Source organism: Pithys albifrons, unplaced genomic scaffold, assembly GCF_047495875.1.
Source record: "Pithys albifrons albifrons isolate INPA30051 unplaced genomic scaffold, PitAlb_v1 scaffold_45, whole genome shotgun sequence".
NCBI classification, from domain to species: domain Eukaryota; kingdom Metazoa; phylum Chordata; class Aves; order Passeriformes; family Thamnophilidae; genus Pithys; species Pithys albifrons.
In genome coordinates, this window is record NW_027286060.1 from 125,834 (window position 1) to 145,710 (window position 19,877).

The 19,877-nt window shown below is 61.7% G+C and overlaps 2 protein-coding genes across 3 annotated transcripts; one reads left to right on the forward strand and one right to left on the reverse strand.

The window, feature by feature from the left end:
* Nucleotides 1-5,480: 5,480 nt before the first annotated feature.
* Nucleotides 5,481-11,824, reverse strand: GRINA (glutamate ionotropic receptor NMDA type subunit associated protein 1). The gene is made up of 7 exons (XM_071581886.1): nt 11,759-11,824; nt 8,740-9,076; nt 7,718-7,830; nt 7,446-7,646; nt 6,913-7,041; nt 6,503-6,646; nt 5,481-6,282 (listed from the first exon to the last, which is right to left on the reverse strand). Exons 2-7 carry the CDS (start codon nt 9,044-9,046, stop codon nt 6,133-6,135), a joined length of 1,044 nt encoding a protein of 347 aa, XP_071437987.1. The 5' UTR covers nt 9,047-9,076; nt 11,759-11,824; the 3' UTR covers nt 5,481-6,132.
* An 894-nt stretch (nt 11,825-12,718) lies between these two features.
* On the forward strand, nt 12,719-19,580 carry PARP10 (poly(ADP-ribose) polymerase family member 10). 2 transcript variants are annotated; one of them, XM_071581891.1, is made up of 11 exons: nt 12,730-12,812; nt 13,701-13,861; nt 14,414-14,659; nt 15,005-15,223; nt 15,312-15,877; nt 16,102-16,314; nt 16,413-16,530; nt 16,659-17,579; nt 17,651-17,784; nt 17,855-18,032; nt 18,565-19,580. In XM_071581891.1, exons 2-11 carry the CDS (start codon nt 13,702-13,704, stop codon nt 18,867-18,869), a joined length of 3,060 nt encoding a protein of 1,019 aa, XP_071437992.1. In that variant the 5' UTR covers nt 12,730-12,812; nt 13,701; the 3' UTR covers nt 18,870-19,580. The 2 variants fall into 2 exon arrangements, with proteins under 2 accessions (XP_071437994.1, XP_071437992.1); XM_071581893.1 differs by lacking the exon at nt 14,414-14,659 and having other exon boundaries at nt 12,719-13,861.
* Nucleotides 19,581-19,877: the final 297 nt, after the last annotated feature.

The window sequence follows — 19,877 nt, forward strand, 5'->3', positions numbered from 1 at the left end:
AGTGTATGTCCAGGGGTATGTAGATGTGTGTGTACAGTGTATGTACAGGTGTATGTACAGTATGTGTACAGTGAGTGCATGTACAGCATATGCACAGGTGTGTGTACAAGATATGTGCAGGTGTATGTACAGTGTATGTACAGTGTATATACAGGTGTATGTACAGGTATATGTACAGCTGTATGTACAGGTGTGTGTATAGTGTATATAGAGTAGTATGTACAGGTGAGTACAGGTGTGTGTACAGGGTATGTGCGGAGCATGGACAGGTATGTGTACAAGGTAGTACAGGGTGTCTACAGGTGAGTGTGCAACATATGTACAGGTGTATGTAAAGCTGTAGGCACAGTGTATGTAGAGGTGTATGTAGAGGTGTGTGTACAGGTGTGTGTACAGTGTATGTACAGGGTTTTGTACAGGTATGTGTACAAGGTATGTACAGGTGTATGTAAAGCTGTATGCACAGTGTATGTGCAGGGTATGTACAGGTCTATGCACAAGGTATGTACAGGGTATGTACAGGTGTATGTACAGCTCTATGTACAGTGTATATTTAAGTTTATGTGCAGTGTAATACAGGGTATCTACAGGGTATGTATGGGTGTATGTACGAGATGTGTACAGGTGTATGTTCAGCTCTGTGTACAGTGTATGTACAGTACAGGTGTAGGTACAATACAATTTATGTATATACAATGTATGTACAGCTCTATGTACAGTGCGTGTATAGGTGTGGGTACAGTGTATATACAATGTATGTACAGGGTATGTATGGGTGTATGTACGAAATATGTACAGGTGTATGTACAGCTCTATATACAGTGTATGTCCAGGTGTGTGTACAGGTTTATACCTGTGAAAAATTCCCCTCGAGCTCAGAGAAGGACTCACATTGGCCTCTGCATCTTCTCAAGGGGTGAAGGGCTGAGCTTCGAGGGCAGCGGTGCCAGTGGCTGCTCCCTTGGCACAGCCCAGGCCGGGCGTGGAAGCAGACGAGATGAACAAGAAGGAGTGGAAGTACCACAGGGAAGACAACCAGAGCGTGGTGGCCTCAATGACTTTTCCATCCCAGGGTACTTCCCCGGGTTCTCCCTCATGGCAAATGCTGGTTGGCAGCAGGAGCAGCAGGAGGCAGGACAGCCAAGGACCAGGGAGCTGCTGCCTGGAGATGGGAACTGTGAGGAAAAGTACCAAAAATTCACCTTTCACGTTGTAGTCCCCAGGTGTGTGTGATGGGATGGGAGAAGGCAAGCTGGAGAGGGCAAACAGGCACCCCAGGGCAGTGGGCACAGCACAGGCCTGCCAGAGCTAAAGAAGCATTGGGATGATCTCTTGGGCACATGGTGTGACTCTTGGGGAGGGTCCTGTGCAGGGCTAAGGACTGGACTTGATGACCCTTATAGGTCTCTTCCCATATCCTGCGATCCCGTGCAGGGCTAAGGGTTGGACTTGATGACCCTTATAGGTCTCTTCCCATATCCTGTGATCCTGTGCAGGGCTAAGGGTTGGACTTGATGACCCTTATGGGTCTCTTCCCATATTCTGTGATCATGTGCAGGGCTAAGGGTTGGACTTGATGACCCTTATGGGTCCCTTCCTATATTCTGTGATTCCATGCAGAGTATCAAACCAGGTTCCGGCCTTTGGTCCTCCCAGTACAGCAAACAGGACCAATTGCTGGCTCTGAGAGGCTCCACTCTGAGGGAGATGCTGGAATGGGCACAACCCACTGAGCTCCAGGACAGCTCTGAGGGTCTCTGAGAAGCTTTGCTCCAGGGGAAATGCTGGACTGGGCACAGCTCCTGGAGATCCGGGAGACATATGAGGATCTCTGAGAGGCCCTGCTCCAAGGGAGATGCTGGGCACTGAGGTCTACAAGAGCTCCAAGGGTCTCTCTCAGGATGGCTGTTTACAAGGTCACAACAGACTGGAGTTGATCATCATAATTTTCCATCCTGGCCACAATTCAGGTCAGGAACTTTCTTGAAAGTTCAAAAACGAGAATGTTGTTGCACTTGAGTTGTTCTTCAGGCAACACAAATCAGTTCCCAAGGCTGTTCACTGAAGCAGGAGCTCGTTCTCCAGCAGGAGTTCCTGGGGACAGACAGTGTTCCTGATGAGCTGGAGAGGAGCTCGGCACAGGTGCTGTTTGTTGAGGTCTGATGAGCATTTCTGAGCTCATAGAGTGGCCCGAGGGGGAGGGAGAGAGGCACCAGCACACAATTATTTCTGGAAAAACTCCGGTTTCAGTCAGGAAAAGCTTTTTCTTTCAAATAAGGGGCCTTTTCCCCTTGACCCCGCACACCTCCCGTGACTCCCGTGGAGTTGTGGGTCGGGAATTGCCCCGCGAGGGCAGCGGCGAGCGCGGCCAAGCAGCGCCACTGCGCAGGCGCGGCGCCCCGGCTGCAGTTCCGCGTTTGACCAGCAGGCGGCAGCACGGGCTGGTCCCGCTGCGGAGCGGCCGCCCCGGGCCGACCCCGGGGGCGCTCCGGGAGCGCTTTGGGATGGAGGGGCAGGAAAGCCCATCCCGGCGGTGCCAGCCCTGCCACGGGCACGGACACCTCCCGCCAGCCCAGGGTGCTCCGAGCCCCGCCCAGCCTGGCCTGGGACACTTCCAGGGATGGGGCAGCCACAGCTTCTCTGGGCAACCTGTGCCGGGGCCACCCCACCCACCCAGGGAAGAATTCACAGAATCCCAGACTATTCTGAGTTGGAAGGGACCCAAAAGGATTACCGAGTTCAACTCTTAAGTTAACGGCCCATACAGGGGATTGAACCCATGACCTTGGCATTATTACAACCAAGATTTAACCAACTGAGCTGATCTCAGAGTCCCATGGAATCATAGAATCAACTGGGTTGGAAGAGACCTCTGAGATCATCAAGTCTAACTCTTCATCCAACACCACGGTGATTACCAGATCATGGCACAAAATGCCACGTCCAACCTCATCTTAAAAACCTCCAGGGTCAGAAAATCCAAATATCCCATCTAACCCTTTCTATCTCCCCATGGGAAGCCACTTCCCCTTGTCCTGGCACTTCAGGCCCTTGTCCAAAGTCCCTCCCCAGCTCTCTAGAAGCCCCTTTAGGCACTGGAGGGGGCTCTGACTTCTCCTCAGAGCTTTCTCCAGGCTGAACACTCCCAATTCTCCCAGCCTGTTTCCAGAGCAGAGGGGCTCCAGCTCTCAGAGCATCTTTGCTGTCTCCTCTGGACTTGCTCCTCTTATTTTTTTGTGCTGGGGCCCCAGAGCCAGGCAAATGTTCCAGGTGGGAATGTCTCACGGTGGGAATGGCTCAGTCCTTGCCCTGCTCCCATCCCAGCACCAACATGGAGTCCCTGGGCAGCTCCAGCAGCTTCAGCTCTGGCCTTTGGGAATCACTGTCACTCACACACATGTCCCCAGGGGTAGGACAGGGACAGCAGCAACGTGACAGGTGCTGGGGAGGGATTTACAAAAATAAACTACCGAGGCAGTGGGATGGAACCCTGAAGGACAGGAGAGAGGGGAAGCTGCCAAGGGCAGTTCTGTTCCCTGGGAACAACCGTTGGAACCAGCCAAGAGGCAGTGGCTGCTCTTTGAACCAGAACAGGTGAGAGAAAGGGACCTGGGGAGCCCCAGGAGAGGAATGGCTGGAGGTGGAGCCCCGAGATCAGAACTGTGGGAAGTGAAACTGCATTTCCCTCCCCTCTTGGGCTGCTCTATGATCTCAGAAATGTTCATCAGACCTCAATAAACAGCACCTGTGCCAAGCTCCTCTGCAGCTTATCAGGAACACTGTCTGTTCCCAGGAACTCCTGCTGGATAACAAGCTCCTGCTTCAGTGGGCAGCCTTGGGAACTGATTTTTGTTGCCTGAAGAACAACCCAAGTGCCACAACATTCTTGTTATTGAAATTTGAAAGAAAAGTTCCTGACCGAAATTGTGGTCAGGATAGAAAATAACAAAATCCAGTCTGTTGTGACCTTGTAAACAGCCATCCTGAGGGAGACCCTTGGAGCTCTTGACCTCATGCCCAGCATCTCCGTCCCAGCAGGGCCTCTCAGAAGACCCTCAGGGCTCTACTGAATCTCCAGGGGCTGTGCCCTGCCCAGCATCTCCCTTGAAGAGCTTCTCAGAGACCCTCAGAGCTCTCCTGGAGCTCAGTGGGCTGTGCCCAGCCCAGCATCCCACTCAGAGTGGAGAGTCTCTTGGAGCCAGAGAACACTCCCATTTGTTGTACTGGGAGGACCAAAGGCAGGAGCCTGGGCTGATCCCCCACAGCTCAAGGCTCAGTCCTTTGCCCCTCGAGAAGATGCAAGGCACTGATGTGAGTCCTCTGAGCTTAAAGGGGATTTTTCACAGGTATAAACCTGTACATTCACCTGTACAGACCTTGTACATGGGCTGTACACACACCTGTACACACCTTGTACAAACTCTTCAGCTGTGTGTGTGTGCAAGTGGGAATGTCCCAGGAATGTTGCTGTCAGATTCTTAACTCAGGCCCTACATGAGTTAAGGAAATTCTGTATGAATCCTTTACTAAATTGTTTATCTCGAGCTCTTGATTCAGTGCTGCTAAACTGAAGTGCTGTGAAAACTTTAGGCCTAAACTGTCAGTCAAGTCCAAGGCCCAGTTTAGCAAGGGGGTCCCCTCTGCCCCTTAACAGGTTCTCCCTTATTGCTTTCTATCCTTACCCTTTCCTGTCCTTACCCTTCACCCCCCTCGCTCCATGTAGGTAATTTTTGGGTTGATTTTGCCTTTTATATAAACCTGCTTTTGTTAGTGTCTCTGTCGAGGGTTCTTTGAGCCACCTTAAAATTCTCATTCATCACAGGAGCCCTGAGAGAGGAATTATGGGATGAGAAGCCCTGGGAGCAGCAAAGGGAGAGGAGAGAATGTCTCTCAAGGTGTTTGGGAGAACATGGAGACAGAAACATTGGCCAGGGCTGGCACCTGCCAAGGAGCATGGCAGGAGTGCCGGGATGGACTGGGCATGATGGAACCATGGAATTGTTTGGGTTGGGAAACCTTCTGAGCCCACCAAGTCCAACCACTCCCCCATTACCGCCAAGGCCACCACAACCCATGTCCCCACCTGCCACATCCACACAGCTGTTAAATCCCTCCTGAGAGGGGGACTCCTGGGCAGTTTGTGCCAGGGCTGTACAGCTCTTTCCAGGAGGAATTTTCCCAATATCAAACCTAAACCTCCCTTGGCACAACTTGAGGCCATTTCCTCTTATCTTGTTACTTGTTACCAGGGAACAGTGCCCAACCCCATCTGGCTGCCCCCTCCTGTCCTTCTGGGGTCCCCCCTGCTCCTCACCTCATTTCTTGTCCCCAGGCTGAGTGTCCCCAGCTCCCTCTGCTCCTGTGTCACCAGGGGCAGACCCCCAGCCAGACTGTGCTGGGGACACTGGGAAATGGGGACACCAAGACCCATCCCCAGAGAGTCCCCCTAAAGCACAGGCCAGAGCTGGAGCCCTGAGAGATGAACGAAATGGTTTATTAACAGCAGGACCAGGACATGGCCTTGGCCACGTGGAGAGGGGACAGGGGGATCTGGGGGTGCCACGGGCAGGGACAGCAGGTCATGGGGGTCTGAGGGTGGGGACAGGCAGGGATGGTGGCTGGTGGCATCTGGGGACAGGCAGGGACAGTGGCTGGAGGGGGTCTGGGGTGGGAACAGACAAGGATGGTGACTTGAGGTGAGGGCCTGGTATTGTCACGGTCAGGAGTGTGGTTCAGGGGGTCTGGGGGTGGGGACAGGCAGGGACAGTGGTTTGGGGAGTGTCCAGAGTGCTGCTGGCACTGCCCCTGCCTGTGTGGCCAGAGGAGTGATGGTAGCACAAGAAAGGGGGGGCAACGTAGTGGGAGGGGGGCAGGACAGGACAGAGGGGGCTTCAAAGTGCTTCCAGTCCGCGTTCAACGCAACAAGAGGGGGGGAATCATATTCACAGCTGGAGAGAGCAGGGGGCTGGGGGGTTGTAGTGCAGACCCCTGTCCCAGCGAGCCCTGTGGGGGAGGAACCGGGGCCACGCGGATCCACCGGAGTGGGGGGCACAATGAGAACAGCAACAAAACCGTCTACAGGGAGGAGGGGCTCGAACCGGGGCGGCTGCACAGGCAGCAGGGCCGGGGGAGCTACTCCTTGGCCCTGCCGATGATGGCGAGGATGTAGAGGAAGATGTTGATGATGTCAGTGTAGAGGTTGAGCGCGGCAAAGATGTACTCCTCGGGGCTCAGCGCCAGCTGCTTGTTGCCCAGGATCAGCTGCGTGTCCACCGCCAGGAACTGTGGGACAGGGGGGTGTTGGAGTGGGCACGGGGCTGGGGGGCACCAGCAGCTCCCCAATGCCCCCTCCAAACCAGCCAGACACCCTCTGAGCATGTTCTGCATCCCCCAAACCCATGTCTGTACTCCCATCCTGCATCCCCCCAGCAAGTCAGGGACCCCAGGGGTCCTGTTGGTGCTTTCCCCCCAGGAATTGGGGGTCCTGGCCCCCCTGACTCACGCAGGTGAAGAGCAGGGCCCCCAGCGAGGCGTAGACAATGTCCACAATGCGGTTCCGGATGAAGATGCAGAGGATGGAGAAAAGGATAAGCACGACGAGGCAGATGATGAGGACGCCCCGGCATGAGGTGAAATCATACTTGGTCTGTGGGGAGAGGGGTCAGCAGAGGAGTCAGACCCCAGTTTGGAGCCCTCAGACCCAGCAGGAAGCTGAGGAGGGGTCATACACCCCATTCAGAGCCCCTCAAGAGCCAGCAGGGTGTAGATGGGGGTTGCATGGCCCACTTGGAGCTCCCAGCTGGGAGCCAGGGGTGCTGTACCCACAGTCTGGAGCTCCCCAGCCAGGGACCAAGGGGGTTGTAACCCCGGTTTGGAGCCACCCAGCTGGGACCAGGGGGGCCTGGCACTGACCTGCAGCGAGAAGATGACGACGGTGAAGCAGACGACGACGGTGATGCCGACAGCCATGATGACAGCGTCGGTGTCATAGAAGCTGGCGATCATGCCCACCATGTAGGACAGGCTGACAGTCAGGATGGACTAGGGGAGGAATGGGGAACACATCAGGCAGGTCCAGCACCCCCAATGCATTCTGCCATCCACTCTGGCCCAGCATTCCCAAACCTGCCATGTGCCCTGGGATAGCATCCCAAACCCACTCCAGCCTGGCATCCCCAAACCCACCACGTGCCCCTCAGCTCAGCACCCTCAAACCTGCCCTGCTGACCCACCCCAGCTTAGCATCCCCAAATCTGCCCCCCAGCCCAACACTCCCGAAGCCACTGCGTGCTCCTTGGCTCAGCACCCCCAAACCCACCCTGCTGCATCCCCCCAAACCCACCCCACCACATGCCTCCAGCTCAGCACCCTCAAACCTGCCATGTGCCCCCAGCACAGCACCCCCAAACCCGCCCCGTGCCCCCCTGGGCCAGCCCCCAGCCCACCAGGGACACGAGGTTCCAGGGGTGCTTGCGGCGGAAGTCGCCGCAGCAGCTGAGGACGATGAGGGAGATGAAGAACACGGCGTAGGACACGTAGTATGTCCACACATTGCGCTGCACGAAGCCCCTCACGCCTTTGACGAAGGTGAAGACGGTCACGAAGGCAAAGGTGACAGTCAGCTGCAGTGTGAGCACCAGGAACACCTGGGGACAGAGGCAGGTCACAGGGGGCCCCTTGTGCCCCGTGCTCCCCCCCAGAGCCCCCCGTGTCCCACCTTGCGGATGAAGGCCTGTCGGATGCTCTTGTCATCCCAGTGTGCCGACGGGAAGTCCTGGTTGTCATAGTAGGAGGGGGGTCCATCCTCATGGTAGGTGCTGTGCAGGGGGGCTGTGGGGAGAGGGGGCACCACTGAGTGGGGCTGGAGGTCCCAGAGACATCCCAGGTGCCATGGGGAGCAGGGCTCTGGGCCCCTCAAAGCCAGGTGTCACAGCTGACACAGCTCTGGGCAGTGTCCCCCTGCTCAGGGTCATGGCCCTGCACAGTCCCCAGTGGGCAGGACCCACCCTGAGTGCCTCCCCAGGATATGTGGGGAAGGAGTCAGGATCCATGGGGCATGGGGGCAGTCCCTGCTGCTCCACTCAGGCCCTCTAGCTGTGTGACCTACCAGACCCCCACTCATCATCCATATTGCCAGGCCAAAATGGGGACAGCACTGCCAAAACAGGTCCCCCCTCCCTGGGAGCCCCTCCCAGGCTGCCATCACTGCCCAAAGTGGGGAGCTGCTCCCCATACCTGGAGCCCCCAGACTCCCGACAGAAGCCAGGGGGTGTTGTACACCCCATTCAGAGCCTCCCAGCAAAGACTCCAAGTGGTCAAACACCACACTGGGAGCCCCTCTGAGGGGATCCAAATGGGGGTTGTACATCCCACTGGGAGCCCCTCAAAGGGGATCCAAATGGGGGTTGTACATCCCACTGGGAGCCCCTCAGAGGGGATTCAAATAGGGGTTGTACATCCCACTGGGACCCCTGCAGAGGGGATCCAAATGGGGGTTGTACATCCTACTGGGAGCCCCCCCAGAGGGGATCCAAATGGGGGTTGTACATCCCACTGGGAGCCCCTCAGAGGGGATCCAAATGGGGGTTGTACCTCCCACTGGGAGCCCCCCCAGCCAGGAGCTGAAGGGCCATTGCACATCCATCGTGAGCCCCCATGTGGGAGCTGAGGGGGTCATACACCCCATTTGAAGGCCCCCAGCCTGGAGCATACCCCCTGCCCCCCTTCCCTGGTACTTACAGTCCTGGTCTCCTGGGACCATGGGCTGGGGCTGGGCATAGGGTGGCTGCGCGTAGGGGCCCTGTGGGTACGGCCCAGGGGGTGGGTATGGGCCGGGGGGGTACGGCCCAGCAGGGGGGTACGGCCCCGGTGGTGGGTACGGCCCCGGCCCCTGTGTGAAGCCTGGCTGGGGGTAGGGAGCAGGGGCAAACTGGGGCTGGGGGTACGGGGCAGGGGGGTACGGGGGCTGTGCATAGGCCGGGGGGGCTGTCGGCTGCTGCCCCGCAAAGCCGTCGTTGGTCACCAGGAAACTCTTCTCGTGGGACATCTTGTCCCGCAGGCTGCGGCCGCCTTTGTGCTGTGGGGGGCAGGAGAAGGGGGCAGAGTCAGTGTCATCATCCCCCATGGCTGTCAGCCTCTTCCTCATCACCCCCACGGCCCTCATCCCCCCTCCAGTCATCACTAGCTATCACATCCCCACAACCATTACCCTCTTCCCCCCATTATCCACCCACAGCCATCACTCCCCCACATCTATCACCTCCCCACAGCCATTACCCCCTCCCCTCCATCACCTCCCCACGGCCATCACCTCCCCACAGCCATTACCCTCTCCCCCTCCATCACCCTCCCACAGCCATCACTCCCCCACAGCCATCGCCTCCCGCAGGGCCACTGTCCCCTCCCCACAGCCATTATCCCCTCTCCATCACCCCGCTACAGACACCAAACACTCACAGCTCTCTCCCTCCTCCTCCTCCTCCTCACTCCCATGGCTTTGCCCCCCCACAGCTGTCAACCCCCTCCTCATCGCGCCCACGGCCATAAGCCCCTCATGGCTGTCACCCCCAATGGCCATTACTCTGTCCCCACCACCCCCTCAATGGCTGTCACCGCTCTCTTAATCATTTCCGCCCACCCCGAACCCTTCAGCTCCCCCTTCAGGCAGCCCCGGGGGATCCCCAACCAGTTCAGCGCCGCAATATGGGGTCCCTGTCCCCAGCACTGCCCCGGGATGGGGGTCCCGGCTCGCCCCCCTCCCTCGGGCCCGCACAAGATGGCGGCGGCAGCGGCGGGGCCGCTGCCATGGCGACACCCCCTCGGATGATGCGCGGGGCCGGTGCGCGGTGTTGGGGGGGCCCGGCCATAGTGGGGGGCGGTGGGCGGTGTTGGGGGGGGCCGGTGGGCGGTGGCGGGGGGCAGTGTGCGGTGCTGGGGGGGCCCGGCCATGGCGGGGGGCGGTGTTGGGGGGGCACGGCCATGGCTGGGGGCAGTACGCGGTGTTGGGGGGCCCGGCCATGGCGGGGGGCGGTGTGCGGTGTCGGGGGTCCCGGTGTGCGGTGTTGGGGGCCCCGGCCATGGCGGGGGGCGGTGCGCGGTGGCGGGGGGCCCGAGGGGCGGTGTTGGGGGGCCCGGCCATGGCGCAGAGGCCGCTGTGCGGGCCGGGGTCTGCCGCGGCTGCCGGCGGCGGTGCGGGGGAGCCACGGCACTACCTCTCTGCCCCCCGGGACCGCCATAAAAAGCGGTGGGGTCCGGCCAGCCCCGATCCCAGCCCCGCATTCATCGGGGCCGGGCGGGGGCTCCGCCGGAGCCTCAGGTCCGCCCCCGACCCCGCCATAGCCGGGGCCCGGTTACAAAACCGGGCAGGGCGGAAGCGGCGGCTGCGCCCTACGCAGGGACCGTCCACCCAGCGGTGCGGTACCGGTGCGGGCTCGCGGCCCGTCGGTCGCCGGTACCGGTGCGGACCCGCGGCCCGGTAGTCGCCGGTGCCGGTGCGGTGTCCGTGCGCTGCTGCAGGGGTTCCGGGCCCGGCCAACGAGAAGCGCCGGCCGATGGCGCAACCGCAGCCGCCTCGTGACGGACCCGCGCCCCGGGCGGGCGGCGGGAAACGGGGGGGGCTCGGTCCTGCGGCACCGGCACTGGGGGCACAGTGCAGGGGGCCTGGGCGGCTCCCCTGGGGGGGCACGGTGTGTGGGGAGCATGGGGGGCTCCCCCGTGAGGCAGGGGGAGTAGGGGAGGCACCTGGTGTGTGCGGCATGGGGGGCAACCCCGAACGGGGGCAAGAGATGCACCCTATATAAGGGGGCACCTCGAACAGGGGCAGGAGATGCACCCTACATAAGGGGGCACCTCGAACAGAGGCAGGAGGTGTAGGCACTATGGGGAGTGCAGGGGGCACCCTGAACAGGGGGCAGAAATGCACACTATATGGGGGGGTACCCCGAACACGGGGCAAGAGATGCACCCTACATAGGGGGGCACCCTGAACAGAGGGTAGGAGATGCACCCCATATAAGGGGGCACCTCGAACAGGAGGCAGGAGGTGCAGGCACTACGGGGGGCACGCTGCATGCGGTGCGAGGAGTTCAAGAGGTGCAGGGGTGTCCACAGCTCGCGTTCGGGGGAGCCACAGCGTGCAGGGGGTCCGCAGTCCAGAGTTCCGTGGGTACAGGGGGTGTTTACATCATGTGTTGTGGGAATGTGGGGGAATACGGTGTGCGAGGGGCACGGTGTGCCAAGGGTTGCCCGCATCACGGGTTGCAGCGGGTGCCAGGGGTGCAGGGCTGCCCGCAGCACGAGGTGCGGGGGTGCCCGGCTGCGGGAGCTGGAGGCGGGCGGGGGTGCGAGGGTGCAAGTGTTCCCGCATCACGGGTTGCGGGGGTGCCGCCGCCCGCCCCCCCGTCGGTTCTCCCGGAGCCCCGTAAGCCGCTTTGCCCTGACGCTCGGTAAAGCCCCGGAGCGGCCTATTTACGGCACAAGCGAGCCTAATCCCCGAGCGCTGCCTCGGTGGGGGGGCTCCCTGAGGACCCCCGCTATGTCCGCTATACCTGCGGGGTCCCGCTCGGCCCCGCGCCCCTCTCCTGTCACCGCGCCCCCACCCGCCTCCCCGCACCGAACCCGTGCGCTGCGTACTGCGGCAGCGCGGGGCGGCAGGCGAGAACGGCGCTCGGGGGCGGCGCGGGGGGCTCCGTGCCCCATCCCACCGCCCACCCAACCCACCCCTCCGGAGCCCCGGGACCCCCCCGCGCCCCCCGCTCACCGGCCGGGCCGAGCTGCGCGGGGTCCGCTCGCTGAGCGCCGGAGGGCGGGGCCACACCGGGGGCGTGGCCTCTGTGGGTGTGGCTTTGGAGGGGGCGTGGCCACAGCTGCGCTGGACCTGCCGCTCCCCGCGCAGGCGGAGGGGGCGTGGCCCGTGGGCGTGGCCCGCGGGATGAGAGGGCGCCCCCGTGTGGCGGCACAGCGGCCTCGGCGTGGCCGTCCCTGCCCGACCCTCCCCACCGTGTCACGCGTGGGGTCCCCTGAACACCCGTGGAGCCTCTCTCGTGCCCCCAAGTCACTCGTGGGGCCGGTCACGTGTCCCCACGACAGCCGTGATGTTGGTTACGTGTCCCTGTGTCACCGCTGGGGATGGTTCCGTGTCCCTAAGTCAGCCGTGGGGCTTTTCCCATGTCCCCTGGTCACGTCTGGGGTCAGTTCTGTGTCCTTGTGTCACGCGTGGGGCTGGATCTGTACTCCCTGGTTACATCTGAGGCCGGTCCCTATTCCCTGGTTACGTGTAGGGGATGGCCACGTGTGCTCTGTCATGCGTGGGGCCGGCTCCGTGCGCTCTGGTCGTGTCTGGAGATGGACTTATGTTCCCATATCACATTTGGGAGAGCACCGTGTCCCCTAGTCATCTGTGGGGTCGGTCCCGTGTCCTCGTTCCCCACATGAGACTGTTCCTGGTCCCCCAGTCATGCGTGGGGCCGGTAACTTGCCACCATATTACACTTGGGGAACGGCTCCGTGTCCCCCTGTCACGCGTGGGGCCGGTCCCGTGTCCTTGCGTCACACATCGGACAGGTCCAGTGTCTCACTATCAAGCGTGGGGCCGCTCCCGTGCCCGCCGGTCACGCGCGGGGGACGCTCTCGTGTCCCCGTCTCCCGCGTGGATTCGACCCCGTGTCCCCACCCCGTTCCCGCCCCGGGCCCTTCCCCTTCCCCTTTCCGCCCCGTTTCAGTTTCGTTTCTCTGCCGAGGCGGAGCTGCGCGACGTCCGGTGCATGTCGAGGGTCCTGCCCCGAGGGGCTCGGGGGGGTTCTGCCCCCAGGGAGGTGAGCGTGTCCTGCCCGGGGCCGTGGAGAGTGTCCGGGGCTATGGAGGGCGCTGCCCGGAGGACCGTGGGGCCACCCAGGGGCTATAGGGGTGGCCTGCCCCGGCCTATGCGGGGTCCCCCCCGGGCTATAGGGAATCCCGCCCCGGTGGCTCAAGGCTCGAGGTGTCCTTGGTGTGGAGGTGCAGGGGGGGAGGAACGCGAACGTGGGGTTTGGGGATGGGTTGAGGTCACATGTGGGTGCAGGGAGGGGTCCTGGCTCCGGGAATCACACTGATGCTGGGGACAGCAGGATCAGGGTGGGTAGAGGAGGTGAAGGGGATTCCAACACATCCCCCCCAATGTGTGGGTGCCCCAGGATGAGCGGTGCAGGAGGTGCAGGGTTCCCCCAATGTGAGGGTGCCCCAAGATAGGGGTGCAGGAGGTGCAGGGTTCCCCCAATGTGTGGGTGCCTCAGAATGAGGGGTGCAGGAGGTGCAGGGTTCCCCCAGTGTGTGGGTGCCCCAGGATGAGGGGTGCAGGAGGTGCAGGATTCCCCCAATGTGTGGATGTCCCAGAATAAGGGGTGCAGGAGGTGCAGGGTTCCCCCAATGTGTAGATGTCCCAGGATAAGGGGTGCAGGAGGTGCAGGGTTCCCCCAGTGTGTGGGTGCCCCAGGATGAGGGGTACAGGAGGTGCAGGGTTCCCCTGATGCGTGAGTGCCCCAGGATGAGGGGTGCAGGAGGTGCAGGGTTCCCCCAGTGTGAGGGTGCCTCAGGATGAGGGGTAAAGGAGGTGCAGCGTTCCCCCAATGTGTGGGTGCCCCAAGATAGGGGGGGCTGAACTGAGGGTGCTTCCCCTGGGGGTGCTGGCATTGGGCAGCTCCCCCCAGTGTGTGTGTGTGCCCCAGGATGGCAGAGGGGGTGCTGGAGGTGCATGGGGTGCCTCCCAACACCCCGGAGGAGCTACTGGTCCTGTACTTTGAGAGCCAGCGGCGCTCGGGGGGTGGGCCCGTGCAGAGCTGCCAGAGCCTCGGCCCTCTCTTCTTCCTCACCTTTGAGGACCCCCAGGGTGAGTGTGAGGAGGGTCCCAGTTCCAACTGGGAGCACTGGGAGGAGGTGTGGGTGATCATAGTCTCAATGGGGAGCACTTGGATGGGAGGTGGAGGGTCACAGTTCCAACTGTGAGCACTGGGATGGGGTGGGGAAGGGTTCAAGTCCTAACTGGAAGCACTTGAGATTGGAGTGGGGAGTTGTGGACTCAATTGGAAGCACTGGGATGGGCTGTGGGGGTTTCACAGTCCCAACTGAGAGCTCTGGGCTGGCTGGGCTGTGTGAGGGGTCCCAGTCCTAACTAAGAGCTCCAGAACTGGGATGTTTGGAAGTTCCACTCCCAGCTGGGAGCGCTAAGATGAGGTGTGGGGGTTCCAGCCCCACTGGGAGCACTGAGGTTGTGTTTGGGGGTCCCAGCCCCACTGGAGACACTGGGATGGGATTTGGGGAGTCCCAGTCCCACTGGTAGCACTGGTAAGCAGTGCTGTACCCCCAGGTGCCTGGGGGCGAGGGGCTGCTGGGTGGGCTTGGGTGCCACCCCCCACCCCAGTGACCCTGCACTCCTTCCCAGATGCACAGAATGTGCTGGCCCATGGCAGCCACCAACTTGGGGGGGCCAAGCTGGAGGTGCGCCTGGCCCCACCCTGGGACCCCACCCACCTGCTGCTTCATGGCCTCGACCCCGAGAACCCTCCTGAGCACCTGGACCTCCTCCTGGAGACCCTCCTGGGGGTCTCCCCTGGCACTGTCACCCTGTGTCAGGGCCCCATACCCAGCTGGGGGCTGCTGCACCTGCAGCACCCGCTCACCCCCCCAGGTGGGACTGGGGGCCATGTGGGGAAACTAGGACTTGGTTTGGACATGGCGTGGGCATGCTAGGGTTGGGGGGTGATGGATTGGGGCATGGAGGGCCGAGGTGAAGGGGCAAGGTTGCCAAGGGGTGAGGGGCAATGGGGTGGGGGTGCCAGGAGTTTGGGGATGCAATGGGGTGAGAGTACTGGTGGGCGCAGGGGGTGGTGGGCTGGGGGATCTGGGAGCACCAGGGTGGTATTTTGGGGTGTGGAGGGTGCAGGGCATCCAGTCCCCAGATGCTGGCATGGGTACAGTGGCACCGCTGTGGGGTCCTTGTTGTCCCGTGGTGCCAGTGCTGCCCATGCCGCAGAGCTGGCGTCGGCAGAGCAGCGGGCACAGCGGCGAGGGCTGGCACTGCGGCGAGTGCCACAGACCCCCGCGGTGCTGGTGCGGGTGGCAGGGCCGGCGCTGAGCCGAGACCTGCTCGAGCTCTACTTCGAGAACCGGCGCAGCGGCGGTGGCTGCGTGCAGGAGGTGCAGCTGCTGCCAGGCGGGCATGGCGCCATCGTCACCTTCCAGGAGCTGGCAGGTGAGTGGCCATCAGCAGGACCCTCTGCTGGTGCCAGGGGTGACTGGCTGGCCACTGGCTGCCCATCTGTCCATCCATCCCCCTGCAGCTGTGGAGCGGGTGCTGCAGAGGCCACACCGGCTGCAGGATGAGGTGCTGGAGCTCAGCCCCCACTATCCCTTCCTGGAGCCGCTGGAGTGGAACACAGACCCTCCCTTGGACACAGCCCCCCACCCCTTGGACACAGCCCCACCTCTGGACACGATCCCCCTGCTGGACAGGGATTCCCCACGGGACACAGAACCATCACCAGACACAGATCCATCACCAGATACAAGCCCTGCACTAAACACAGCCCCTGCAGTATCGGAGCCAGCAGCACCAGCAGACCTGCGGGCGTCACACCCAGTGCCAGTACAGCCATTGCCCACCTTCCCCAGCAGGGACAAAGACACAGAGGGAGTCGAAACCGTAACAAACCAGGGCTGCTGTCTGGAGCCGGCATCAGTGGTGGCCCCAGAGCCAGTGTCAGCACTGCTGGCACAGGATGAGATGCTGGTGCCAGCAGAGCCGGGAGCATTGCAGTACTTGCGGCGGCACTACCAGGACCTACTGGGCAGCATCCCTGAGGTGTCCCTGTTGCCACTGGAGGCGGGGGATGTCACTGGGTTCCGGGTGAGCTGCAAGCAGGAATCTGGACAGGGTTATGGTCAGGGGTGTGGGTGTGGTCTGGACTGGGCTCTGTGGTGTGCTCCTATTTTCATGTGCTCATGGCACATTCTGGCAGTGGCTGCTGGTTCCCTGGTGATGACTGCACTTTCCTCACTGCTGGCCAGTGAGTGGGGAGCCAATCAGGTACCAGTGCCCAGGTGCTGACCCCCCTGATCACCTCCCAACAGGTGAGTGGAGAGCTGGGCCGGTGCCGGGCAGCAGCAGATTTCCTTCAGAGCCTGCTGAGCTCCGTGGCCTCGCACCCCGTGACGCTGCACTTCCCTGGTGTTGCCCGTTTCCTGCGGGACCTGTGTGGGCAGAGCCTCCTCCAAGAGCTGGAGAGCCGTTTCCAGTGTGTTATCCACCTGGATGGCATCCCTTGGAGCCCCCCAGACCTCCAGGTGTGGCCTCATGGGGAGGGGTTGGCAGGCAGGTGCCGTTGTGCCTGTCCCTGCTATGCCAGAGCAGCGCCAGTGATGCTGTCCCTTGGTCCCCACAGCTGGAGCTGGAGGAGCTGCTGCCTGTGGCACCGCACTCCTGGCACCAGGACCTGCCTGAGTGCAACAATGGTGCTGATGATGACAGTAGTGATGGTGATGGCTTTTGCTCCAACATAGGTGAGGTTCAAGGGGACCGCTCTGGTGCTCACTCTCCCTGCGCCACAGTGGGGCAAGAGGGCTGTAGATGCTGGTTCTCCCCTAGGCCATGGTGGGTGTTTGTGGTTGATGCCCTGCTGTTCCCACAGAGGAGATCAAGGAGCTGCTGGCAGCATTGCGCCCTGATGAGGCCGATGACCATAAGGACCCTGAGGTGCAGCCTGATGCCATCCTCAGCATCAAGTGGGACCCTGATGCCAAGTTCCTCGACACGGATGGTGGAGAGGGTGCCGAGAAGCCGCTGTTGGGCACTGGGTTGGAGGAGGAGGAGGCAGAGATGGCTCTGGCCATCCAGTATTCCATGGACAGCACACAGCGTGAGGAGGAGGACCTGGCACGCGCCACTGCTCTCTCCCTGCGCTCCTACTGCCAGGAGCAGGAGCAGGTGGAGCAGGATGCTGGGCTGCTGGCAGCACTGGGGGCCTCGCTGGAGGAGGCGCTGCTGGCGGCAGACACGGCACAGGTGACAGTGTTCTGCTCCTTTGAGCGGGACGTGTCGGAGGTGCAGCAGGAGCTGGAGCGGACACTGGCGGGGCGGCTGCGGCCGCAGGAGGTGGAGAGCGATCGGCTGCGGACACTGCCGGCTGCCGGTCACCACGCGCTGGCACTCCTGCAGTGCCGGCACGCTGTGCACGTCAACCTGTGTGGCAGCACCGCCACAGTGCATGGCTTTGCTGAGTACACAGCCCCTGCTGCCCATGACCTCGCGATGGTACTGCAGTGCCGGCCCCTTCCAGAGCATGGTGCCACTGCTGGCACCACTGCCACCACTGCTACCGCACACTGGGTGCGCTGGGACCCCTCTGGCACGGTTGTCCCCTACGCCCCTGAGGTGGCAGCGCAGCTGGAACAAGCCTGGCTGCGCCGGGAGCGCCGTCTAGACCTGCTGCTGGACGGGCGGCCCTTCACTGTGGACTTGGAGCGCATGGAGGAGTATGACATTGGTAGCGCCCGTGCCGTGCCTGTCTGCCGCAGCCAGCCCCCAGCTGAGAGTGCCCACTGCCTGCTTGGTGCGTGCCAGGGCTGTGGGGCTGCCCCTGTCCTGTGCTGCACCCGTGTTCACTGTGGCTGTGTCTGGCAGGGCCGGAGGTGCCAGGGATGGAGGAGGAGGTGAGGTTGATGCCACTGGCCGAGGACTCAGAGGAGTTTGCCGACACTGTGCACCATTTCTATGGGACACTGGAGAAGCTGCATAACCGGATCATCATCGTGAAGGTAGGTCTGGGGGCGTCAGACCCCTCAGAGTGCCCCCATGGCAGAGCAATGACTCTGTGGTGCCTGGCAGGTGCAGAAGCTGATCCACCCAGTGCTGTACAAGCAGTACCAGCTGAAGAAGGGCAGTGTGGAGCGGGCGTGTGCCACTGGCACTGCCACGGAGCGCGTCCTCTTTCATGGTACCACCAAGGCCTCCAGCCGTGAGATCTGCCTGCATGGCTTCAACCGCAGCTTCTGCGGCAAGAACGGTGAGTGCTGGGCAGGTGTGGGATGGCAGTGTGGGCACAGTGTCCTTGGTGGGGAAATGGGTCACCAAAGGGGATGTGGTGCCATCAGCATGGGAACAGGGTGCGACTGTGGGTGTGGTGCTGTCAGCATGGGAATGGGGCACCGAGGCAGAAACAGTGCCATGAGCATAAGAACAGGGTGCCAGTGTGGGCATGGTGTTGACAGCATGGGAATGGGGCCTCAGGTGCCATTGGCATGGGAATGGGCTGCTGATCCAGGCATGGTGACATCGGTGTGGGAATGGGGCGCAGCATGGAAACAGGGTGACAATGGGGGCACGGTGCCATTGGCATGGGAATAGAGCAGTGAGGCAGGCGTGGTGCCATTGGTGCAAGAATGGGCTGATCGTGGGAGCACGGTGCCATCACCATGGGAATTGGAATGCTGTGCCAAAATGGGCATGGTGCCATTGGTACTGAAATGGGGTGCTGCTCTGGGCCTGGCATTGCCAGCACACCCCGCCAGTGCCCCAGCTGACCCCTGTCTCCACAGCCACACACTATGGCCGCGGTGTGTACTTCGCGGTGCGTGCGGCCCTCTCAGCACGGGATCGGTACTCACCACCCAGCGCCGACGGCACCAAGTTCATCTTCATGGCCAAGGTGGTGACCGGGATGTTTACGGCCGGGCACCGGGGGCTGCGGGCACCCCCACTGCGGGAGGATGCAATGGGTCCCCAGCGCTACCACAGCGTTGTGGACAACGTCCAGCAGCCCGAGATCTTTGTCATCTTCAATGACACCCAGGCCTACCCCCAGTACTTGATCACCTGCCGCCACCGCAGGGACCCCCTCTGACCTCCCTGAACTCCCCTGGGGCTGCCTCTGCTGTGAGGGCACCCCCTGAGCCCCTTGGCACTGGCTCTGCTGAGGGGGTACCTCTTGAGCCCTCCAGCACCAGCTTTGCCACAGGGGCTCCCTTTGACCCTGCTGAGCCTCTTGGCACTGTCTCAGCCAAGGGGGTACCTCTTGAGCCCTCCAGTACCAATTCTGCCATGGGAGCCTCCTCTGACTTGCCTGGTACCAGCTCTGCCAAGGCAGCACCTCCTGAGCTGTCCAGCATCAGCTCTGCTATGTGGACCCTTCTTGACCCTCCAGAGCCTCTTGGCACTGTCTCAGCCAAGGGGGTACCTCTTGAGCCCTCCAACACCAGTTCTGCCACGGGGGCCTCCTCTGACTTGCCTGGTACCAGCTCTGCCAAGGCAGCACCTCCTGAGCTGTCCAGCATCAGCTCTGCTGTGTGGACCCTTCTTGACCCTCCAGAGCCTCCTGGCACCTGTGCCACCACAGGGGTTACGGTGTCCACCCCCCATCAGGTGCTCTGGGAGTTCCTGCAATGGGGGGCTCGAGGTGCAGGGGTGTTCCTGCCCTGCCCAGGAGGCTTGGAGTGGGGAAGTCCCCACTTGGGGACACTCATGCCAGGGCAGGAGCCAGATGGAAGGACTTGAGATCACCAGTGTGACACCAGCAAAATGGGGAATAAAACTGCAAATAAAACTGGGAATAAATTGGAACGTTTTATGGAGCTGGAATTGAGGGCAGACTGTGTGTGGGAGGTCCCAGTGCCAGCTGGAATCACTGGGAGCTGGGATCAGGCAGGGGCTGCGTGGGGAAGCTGTGTCCCCCTGTGGAGTGGCTGGGCTAGGTGGTGGCTCTGGGCCACCCCAGGGCTGGATCTGGTGCCTCCTGCTCTCTGCCTGCATCCTGCTCCCTGCATTCTGCCTGCTCCTTGCCCATTTCCCTCATCCCTCCTGCTCTCTCCCTGCATCCTGCTCCCTGCATTCTGCCTGCTTCTTGCCCTCTTCC